Source organism: Borostomias antarcticus (genome assembly GCF_949987555.1).
Source record: "Borostomias antarcticus genome assembly, chromosome: 34".
NCBI lineage: Eukaryota > Metazoa > Chordata > Actinopteri > Stomiiformes > Stomiidae > Borostomias > Borostomias antarcticus.
In genome coordinates, this window is record NC_140267.1 from 5,177,293 (window position 1) to 5,187,653 (window position 10,361).

The window sequence follows — 10,361 nt, forward strand, 5'->3', positions numbered from 1 at the left end:
GATTGACAGCCTGCTCATTCGTCGAGCAATCATTTCCTTTGTTCATGGATTTTAATTATTTTAATTTAATAAAGTGGTCTAGTGTTTTCGGTCGAAACCTAGTCTCGGGGAAGTTTACCCACCGTGCCTGCTGCTGTGCTAGCGCCGGGGGCCGTACGCGGACCTCCAGAGGACTACCTGGCACACATCACCGCTGCTCCACATCTGACTCACTCCATTGGAGTGTATTGGAACTTGAGATTGCACTTTTACGCTCTGCCGTTCTCACTGTGATCCGTGTGTGAGCCCGTTATCACTGTGATCAGCGTGGGAAGCGCCTCAATAAGTCCGACGGACTTCGGTGGAATTTCTGGAACATCATGCAGGAGCTGCGGTCAGGGCTGCAGGGTTAGGGTCAGGGCTGCAGGGTTAGGGTCAGGGCTGCAGGGTTAGGGTCAGGGCTGCAGGGTTAGGGTCAGGGCTGCAGGGTTAGGGTCAGGGCTGCAGGGTTAGGGTCAGGGCTGCAGGGTTAGGGTCAGGGCTGCAGGGTTAGGGTCAGGGCTGCAGGGTTAGGGTCAGGGCTGCAGGGTTAGGGTTAGGGCTGTGTTGTTGTCTTCGCAGCTAACTTCTCTAGCTATCTAGCTCCCTGACATCTATCCTACTAGCTAGTTAGCTAAATAAATGAGATATTAAGGTTGATCTAGATGTCAATAGTGTGCGTAATAGTGCGTTTGTTTGCTTGCAGTAGTAGTAGTAGCGTAAAAGAGAGGCCGTGGTAGCTTAGCGCCAAAAGGTAAAGGTAAATGTGACGGACGCGTCCAAGCGCCGCACATGATAAGTACAGTAGTTCCCTCATCCTTATTGTTTCTTATAGTCCTTTCACCTTTCTTGTTGGTTTAGTTGGTTAATTTGTACATGTTAACATTCATAATGCACATACATACCCAATTTCATATAATGACACGACACAGATTTTCGTTCATATATCGCATCCATACTTTATTAGCAGTCCTGACTTGCATGTTTAAGTTGAGTGCACGCAGCTTAAGTTTTGTAGGTCACAATTGCTTTGGATTGGTTTGCTTACTTCTGTTTGCTAATTTCTTCTTTGTCTCTTCCCGGGAGTCGACCGCCACCTCATGCTATATGGGCAAACAGGAGAACTGGGACCGGTCCGTCTCAAATACCAGGATGTGGGTGGTGGACCGAACCAACTCCCGGGAGATGTCAGGGGGGGCCTCATTGTCCTGTAATTTAGTTATTATATGTATTTCTTTATTAGTCAACATTGTATTTGTTGTTCATTTCTGTATATATGTCAGATGTGTGTGTGTATAGTGTTTGTTCAATCAATTTGAATTAAGTATAATTTGGGGTAAAATTACTTTTAGCCAATACCCTTAAGTTTATGTACCTGACCAGGACCTATATATACCTTGAGTTGTTCATTTGTTAGGGGCTTCTCTTTTGTTCAGTTCTGTTTTGTTTGGCATTCTTTGGAGGATGTTCTGTTAACTCTTTTTGTTTGGGTGAATAAAACCCTTATCTTTACATTGGCTTTATGTCCTTATCTTTTTGGCTGCTTGGTCCATCACAGTAAAATTCAACGAGACCTACCTACTCTAACAAAGGAACATGGCGCAGTGTGCACACGTGTTGTTGAACAGGTGGCCATTCCCAGCGCTCCTAAACAGGGATTCAGATTGGGGGAGTTGATTGCTGATGGCAGCCAGGTGGTAGCAGTGGCAGCCAGGAGGATGGCAGGAGACAATGATTGACAGGACGAATGACGAGGGAGGATGCACACAGCATGGACAGACACCTGGGGGAGACAAACATGAACAGTAACAAAGCACAGGACAGACACAATACGTAACAGCCAGGTTTGAACACACAACGAAGATATCTTTTTTATTTTCATTAAAGCAATGACTCAATAATCAAAAGCAGTAGGATGGTCGATTTCAAAATCAGCTTTTCGGAATAGCGAACCTTCGGAATAAAGACATTTCGGAATAACGACATGTAACTGGGACGGACAAATCGGTTTAATATGGTCGGAACAACAGGACGTCGAAACAATAAGACCTCGGAATAATGGGTAATTTTCGGAACATTGAGTGGTCGGAATAATGGGATGTCGGAATTATGGGTAATTTTCGGAACATTGAGTGGTCGGAATAATGGGATGTCGGAATAATGGGTAATTTTCGGAACATTGAGTGGTCGGAATAATGGGAAGTCGGAATTATGGGCAGCCCCAGCACCGGCAGTTTGAAATGCACCCTCCGACCATCAGCGGTCTAGTTTTCGGAATAGCGGACCTTTTGCCAAAAGGCTTGGGGGCCGCTATTCCGATGAATGGAAATCAATCTTCGGAATACCGGACCTTCGGAATAGCGGTCGGTTACCCGACGTCCCATTACTCCGACCAACCTGGTCTCACTTGGCAGACTTGCAATCCTTGTCTATTGTTCATTATAATATTCATGAATATTTTGTATACATATGTTATGAGTGAATTGTATTTGTGTATTTTAATATTTGTATTCATGGTTTATTGTATATACAATTGTTTGTTTGGACCTAAACGTTTTCGTCAATAAAAGAACTAACTAGAATGTTCAGTGTTACATGTACCAACATGAACCTACATACTTGAAGCAGACTCTTACTTGATATCTACTAGGTAATGACACTCTTACTTGAATCTTCCACAATCTGTCTTTTTGCACTATCTAGGCATGTTTCATGTTAACACTCTTGTATATCAATAAAGTAACTACAGGTATCTATCGATACTATCTATCGACCATCTATCTATCGACCCATCTACTGTATCTATATATTAATGTATACGGATGTTAACTTAATATTGTTTGCCTTGTTTGAGTCTCTAGGACTGATATAATCACATAGCAATGAAAAACACCACCCATTAACATGTTGAATGTTTATTCACAAAGTCATCAAGATAAGTACACATACTTCAGATAAGTACACATACTTCAGATAAGTACACATACTTCAGTGCATCAAGGAGCATACAAAACTAACTAGGATAAAACTGATGAAAAAACCACCGTCCATTTCTCAACCTTATAAACAGGTTTGGAACTTGCTCATCCAATTGGAGAATTTGTATATAATATATACAGAATTGTCACGTCAAATATTATAAATATATAATATATATAAATGTACAAATATTTACACAAGCTCTCATTTAAAACAGATATATACATATACCTGTGTTGAACAGAGTTAGCGCTGCGTTAAACAGCGTTGCGTTGAACAGAATTAGCGTTGCGTTGAATTAGCGTTACCGTTGAACAGAGTTAGCGTTGCGTTGAACAGAGTTAGCGTTGCGTTGAACAGAGTTAGCGTTGCGTTGAACAGAGTTAGCGTTGCGTTGAACAGAGTTAGCGCTGCGTTGAACAGAGTTAGCGCTGCGTTGAACAGAGTTAGCGTTGCGTTGAACAGAGTTAGCGATGCGTTGAACAGAGTTAGCGTTGCGTTGAACAGAGTTAGCGTTGCGTTGAACAGAGTTAGCGCTGCGTTGAACAGAGTTAGCGTTGCGTTGAACAGAGTTAGCGTTGCGTTGAACAGAGTTAGCGTTGCGTTGAACAGAGTTAGCGCTGCGTTGAACAGAGTTAGCGCTGCGTTGAACAGAGTTAGCGCTGCGTTGAACAGGGTTATAGCGTTGCGTTGAACAGAGTTAGCGCTGCATTAAACAGAGTTAGCGCTGCGTTCACAGGAAGCATTCATGAAAGGACTAAGACTAAAAGGAGGAGGTTGTACAAAAGAAAACAAATTTATATTGACATATAATTCCGTCACAGCAACCCAGATGCAGCACTCTGACAAGACTGTTAGCTGTGTGTGTGTGTCTGTGTGTGTGTGTGTTTGACTGCAGTATGTTTTATATCCTTGTTTCTCTCCCCTCTCTCTCATCCTCCCGCCATCCTTCTCTCCCTCCCTCCTCAGGGAGCTATGACTGGTGGGTTCTGGTTGATGACCACCTGCATGACGTAGTCCCTCTGGATCTTGGTGTCCTGGAGCCGGGTCTTGTCTGTGAGCAGCTTCCCAGAGAAGAACCAGCGCTGGCGGGCCGCCTCGATGTCCTCCTGCACCTCCAGCTGCTTCTTCAGCTGGGAGATGGTGTCGGCCATGCTGGCCGCCAGACGAACGTCTTTCCCTGGCAAGGAGACGGGACGAGGGAGCTCGCATGAATGAAACAACCAGAGCTCTGGTTTCTATTGAATTCATTAGACAGACATACCTGCGTAATGCCATCACGTTGTAAGTGATTTGAGTGTAAGTTGTGTATTTGAATGTATCGCCTCCATGGTATTCTGGAGTGCATGGCTGCGTTCCGAATCGCATACTTCTACTTCTTACTACCAGTACCTACTACAGCTGCCCTTAGAAAGTACGTACTTTGCAAGCAGTAGGCATCCAATTGGGACATACTACCTTGTCATAACATTGCGCCTTGAAATTTGCCCACATCCGTTGCTGTCAATAACGCAACATTGGTCTACAGCTGTCACGACTCGCACATGTGACGCACATTTCCGCTGCGCACAGGATTGTGGGTCAGAATAGCCAGAAAAGCCTGCTGGCTTGCATACTGCAAAATACGACCGGATGTAGTAGGACATCCTGGTATTTTTGCCATACTGCATGTGGCATACTATGTATTATACTACATCCTGTTTTGGCATACTATATAGTAGGGTAGTATGTGATTCGGAACGCAGCCCATACGTCTCTCTCTCTCACCGGATGATAGGCGGACCTTCAGCTGGAACTCCTGTTTGGGGGGAGGGGGCGGGGCTTGTTTCTCTGGGTGTTCGGAGGCTTCGCTCTCATTGGTTCCCTGGTTGATGAGGTTGAGTGGCGGGCCGAGGGTGTAGGCGGGCAGCTGGTAGCGGTTCCCCAGCTCGTCATAGCATTCCGTCAGAGAACCTGGTGAGACCGAGGGAACAGAGGGAACACTGTCAGAGAACCTGGTGAGACCGAGGGAACACAGTCAGAGAACCTGGTGAGACCGAGGTAACACAGTCAGAGAACCTGGTGAGACTGAGGGAACAGAGGGAACACAGTCAGAGAACCTGGTGAGACCGAGGGAACACAGTCAGAGAACCTGGTGTGTGTGTGTGTGTAGTCCTAACCATGTGGCAGGGTGATGTAGGCTCCGTCTACTATAGCCTGGGCCAGTCCCAGGTCGTTGCCCTCTGCCGCCAGCGCCGCCGCTCGCAGCGCGTCCCAGATCTCCTTCCTCCCGTCGAAGGCGGGCGCCGTGTCCCAGAACTCGTCCCTCTTGCTCCTCAGCTGGCCGGCCGTCATGGGGTACTCGCTCTTCCACTTGGGGCGCTCCTTCTTCAGGGGCTCGTTACGTCCTGAGGGAGAGAGCAGGAGGAGAGTGGAGACCAGGAGGAGAGTGGGGATTTGGACAGTCCCACATCTCCTACAAGCTCCTCCTCCTCACCTACAAACCCTCCTACAAGCTCCTCCCCCTCACCTACAAACCCTCCTACAAGCTCCTCCTCCTCACCTACAAACCCTCCTACAAGCTCCTCCTCCTCACCTACAAACCCCTCCATGCCCCCCCAGTACCTACCTGACCTCCACCCCCCAGTACCTACCTGACCTCCACCATAACCCCCAGTACCTACCTGACCTCCACTATCACCCCCCAGTACCTACCTGACCTCCACCATAACCCCCAGTACCTACCTGACCTCCACCATCACCCCCCAGTACCTACCTGACCTCCTCCATCACCCCCCAGTACCTACCTGACCTCCTCCATCACCCCCCAGTACCTACCTGACCTCCACCATAACCCCCAGTACCTACCTGACCTCCACTATCACCCCCCAGTACCTACCTGACCTCCTCCATCACCCCCCAGTACCTACCTGACCTCCTCCATCACCCCCCAGTACCTACCTGACCTCCTCCATCACCCCCCAGTACCTACCTGACCTCCACTATCACCCCCCAGTACCTACCTGACCTACAGACCTGCCTATACTGACCTGGTGGAAGGGACAGACCTGATACTGACCTGGTGGAAGGGACAGACCTGTCTATACTGACCTGGTGGAAGGGACAGACCTGCCTATATTGACCTGGTGGAAGGGACAGACCTGTCTATACTGACCTGGTGGAGTGGACAGACCTGCCTATACTGACCTGGTGGAAGGGACAGACCTGTCTAGACTGACCTGGTAGAGTGGACAGACCTGCCTATACTGACCTGGTGGAGTGGACAGACCTGTCTATACTGACCTGGTGGAGTGGACAGACCTGTCTATACTGACCTGGTGGAGTGGACAGACCTGCCTATACTGACCTGGTGGAAGGGACAGACCTGTCTATACTGACCTGGTGGAGTGGACAGACCTGTCTATACTGACCTGGTGGAGTGGACAGACCTGTCTATACTGACCTGGTGGAAGGGACAGACCTGTCTATACTGACCTGGTGGAGTGGACAGACCTGTCTATACTGACCTGGTGGAGTGGACAGACCTGTCTATACTGACCTGGTGGAGTGGACAGACCTGCCTATACTGACCTGGTGGAAGGGACAGAGGACTGGGAAGGTCACTTGATTAACGGGGGGAGGAAAATCAAAGTGATTATTTATAGTGCAGTGGATTATTGCAGGCACACACGCACAGTCGCGCACACACACACACACACAGTCACACACACACAAACAGGTACTCACGCGCACACACACATCACACAGGATTACAGGCAGTAATCGGGCACCACATAACAGTATAACCTCCTTCTGTCCCACTACTTAGGGAGATGCGTGGACAGTGAAAGGTGTCATGTGACTGAGTGAGTGGACCTCAATGTCTGAAATCGAACAGAAAGCAGACAGAAAAGGCTACAGTACCACAGCCAAGACACTTTCTCACACAGCTGTGAAGACACATTAATTATAATTTTAACAGTCTGTGTCACAGGGAAATACAAGCGTAAAGGGAACCAATGCCCATGGTTAATCTCCATACCCGGACAATGTATGTTGCCAAAGTTGACATTTGGAGTCCTCTGCACCCCTGAACATGCAGTGACACCTAAGCATAAGTTATTTGGATCAGCATTTCTCGCCAGAAGTAACAACAGATGCAGAGATGCCTTGTAGATGAAGAAAAAATAGATGTGGTGGAAACTAGAACAGATTCAAGTTTCCTTCAGAGAGACAGCAGCTGAATCAGGCTATTTAATGATACAGTCGAGCTCAAAAACAGATGGTATGAGACACCAAGAATGAAAAACAGAACTAAGCATTCTCTAGTTCCTCAGGTGAACAGACGTTCTAGGGACATATCTTAAATTAGATGAACAGAAAGTTAACAAATCCCTGTGAATTATGTCTCCTAGACCAAAAAGTAACTATTTTTTACTCTTTAAAAATAGGCAACATCTATGCAGACACAGCTGTTTCTGATACAAGGTACCATGACAGCTCTAAAACACAGATCATCACAATCCATAAACAAATCCTCCATCTCCATCCAGACTCACGTTTCACCACCACCCTCATGGGTGAGCGTGTGGGGTGGTAGGGGTGGTGGTCCCTGGAGTTAGACACTCCCATGTCCTCCTCTGTTCAGACTTCTGCTGTGTGTCAAACTCAATAGACTCTCCACATCGGAGAGAGAGACTCCAGCCAACGACCCGACTCTGATCGGTGCGCAAATGAACAAAGCGCCAAGTTGTAGTAGTTCCCTGAAGTCGGTGTAGGCGGTGTGAGACGTGGGTGCTGCCGTCAGCTCCAGGTAGGATGGTGCCGCCCAGGAAGCTAAATCAAGGTTGTCACGTCAAGGTGATCAAGCTTGAGATGCCACCATCTGGTCTGCGTCCTCGGCTAACAACGGGGAGTCACACCTATAGTGGGTTACTGTTGTGACCCTTCACCCCAGTTCCTCCTCAATGAACACACCCCGTTCTCTTTTACCACTAAAAACAACCACCCAGCAAACCCACCCCAGAGCAGGGGATTGTTATTGTTCTGCCCAGAGAGGCTAACTAGCCTAGCGACTCCCAACGCTGTGCACAACAAGCCTAATCCCTTCTGAGCTATTTGAAGGCAGGGGTTAGAAATAACCAATGGTAAGATGTTTAACGGCTGTGGCTCAGTTGGTAGAGCGGGTCGTTCAGTGATCGAAGGGTCAGCGGTTCGAATCCCAGCTCCGACTGTCCACATGTCGAAGTGTCCTTGAGCAAGACACCTAACCCCAAATTGCTCCCAATGAGCAGGTTAGCACCTTGCATGGCAGCTACCGCCATTGGTGTGAATGTGTGTGTGAATGTGTGAATGAGAGGCCATTGTAAAGCGCTTTGAGTGCCGCTAAGGTGGAAAAGCGCTATATAAGTGCAGTTAATTTACCATTTAACACATTGAGCGACAGTTAAACCATGTGTTGGCTCTGGCAGGCAACTATGCACTAGTTCTACTGCATGTGACCAATGTGAATTCCTCTTTGTTTCAATGACAGATGTTTGGGTCCTCAAAAGGAGGGTCAGCGGCTCAAATCCAAACCTGCTACAATACAACTGCATACCTGAACACACACACAACACACACATGCACGCACACACACACAACACACGCACACACACACCGAGCTGTAGGCTCAGACACTGACAGGACAATGGTGTCCCTCAGCTTAGTCAGCAGGATTAAGGAGGGCTATAAGCTGATCCCAGACCATCTTACCTCCATGTTTCCTGGTGCTGTTCTGAGCGGTCCCTCCCTGTCCCTCCACCGGGCCCCGTCCCACACAGCCGCCCATCACCGTGCCTGGGGACCAACACACCCCACCACTGATCCACACACTCCACGGGGGGTACATGCATCACAAGACTTGGGGACAGACGCTCTGACGGGCAGCATAATAAAGCTGAGCTAGACAAGTTTATTCAGTGTCAGAGATTGTTGGAATGGGTTGTTGACGATGATAACGAGACACAAAGCTTGCATAATCTGGAATTTAATTAATTCTACTAGTAGCAGTAGGTCTACTGTAAAAGAGAATGAGTTTCCTGACAGCTAGTTGGAGGAGATGAGTCAGTCCAACTCCAGCTGACTGACGGACAGTAATCTGATTCAGTAACAGTGTGGTCTGCCAATTGCAATACAAGTAAATGTACAGGACTTAAACATTGAGATAGCTACCGTTACCTGTCAAAGCATCAGCTATATAAAACAAGTTTATTTTTCACAATGTTTAAAGCAAAATATACAATGTCTCTTGTTGCCTACCGGAGATCCAGTCTGCTAAGTTATGCATTCGTCTGCAGTGGGAATGCATCCAAACTCGGGCTTTAAAATGATGACAGCAACCAGCCAACCAGCCCAGGAGGAAGATACCCACTCAGCCCCACGCAGGTGTCACGTCACCTTCTGCACAACTAGTCCTGGACAGGTCCTTCCGCATCCAGAGCCAGGGTCCCAGATGGATCTATCTTTCTGAAGTGCACACGCAACGCTGGGTTGAGGGCTGTGAGTTGCATGTGCGGTGCATCAAATCCTCCTTCCAGACAGCCCCGGTAAGCAGACCCAGCGGGTTGATCCTGGAAATCCAGTTTGTTTCCAGCATCAAATCCCTCGCGCTGTCCCAGTGCAATTAATCTGATACGCATGCGCACTGCGAGAACAAGCGAGTCCTCCAAAAAATGTCTCAGCACTCACAACTGGTCCAATATTGACCAGTCAGCAACCTGCAAAGCCACTGTGACGTCAGCTGACTGATACAACAACATGACCTCTGCTGGGTCATCAAAATAAGGCAGATGTAGAGTGTGTGTGTGTGTGTGTGTGTATGCGTGTCTGAGTGCGCACATCTCCCACCAAAATCAGCACGAAAGCCTACAGCTGGTCTTTGTTCATGGGTCTGCTTGTCCATCATCCCCTGGCTAATATCATAAGATGGCACCGGCTCACTGATCCCATGTAATCCTGCCCTGCTGCTGCATAAGCAATACCCTGCATCACTGGCCCTCTCAGACAACACACAGCAAGACTACGGAGCTGTGTGTGTGTGCGTGTGTGTGTGTGTGCACGCGTTGCGTGCGTGCAGGTGTGTGTGCGTGCGGGTGCGTCTGCATGAATGTGATTTTTTTTTGTTTATATTTGCAGCCTGGGCCCTAGAGGCCAGACCTCACCAGCAGAGGGCAGAGAGAGGATCGGCATTAAACATTCACAACAAGATACAATTCTGAAAAAACTATTTACACACCAACCTGCTTTTCACGTGTACTTGTCAAAGATTTTGGTGAAATCTGTTCAAAAATCGTGGAATGTGGCTACCTGTGATTTCAACCGTAGACTTCTGAATCTGAATTCTG

The 10,361-nt window shown here is 47.9% G+C and overlaps 1 protein-coding gene across 1 annotated transcript; it reads right to left on the bottom strand.

The window, feature by feature from the left end:
* Positions 1-3,962: 3,962 nt before the first annotated feature.
* On the bottom strand, positions 3,963-9,325 carry LOC311327828 (ubiquitin domain-containing protein 1-like; the record flags this gene model as incomplete). The annotated part of the gene is made up of 5 exons (XM_084460932.1): positions 3,963-4,177; positions 4,765-4,950; positions 5,157-5,384; positions 8,731-8,814; positions 9,277-9,325. The coding sequence occupies 5 exons, from the start codon at positions 9,323-9,325 to the stop codon at positions 3,963-3,965; spliced, it is 762 nt and encodes a 253-aa protein (XP_084317058.1).
* Between the last annotated feature and the right edge of the window lie 1,036 nt (positions 9,326-10,361).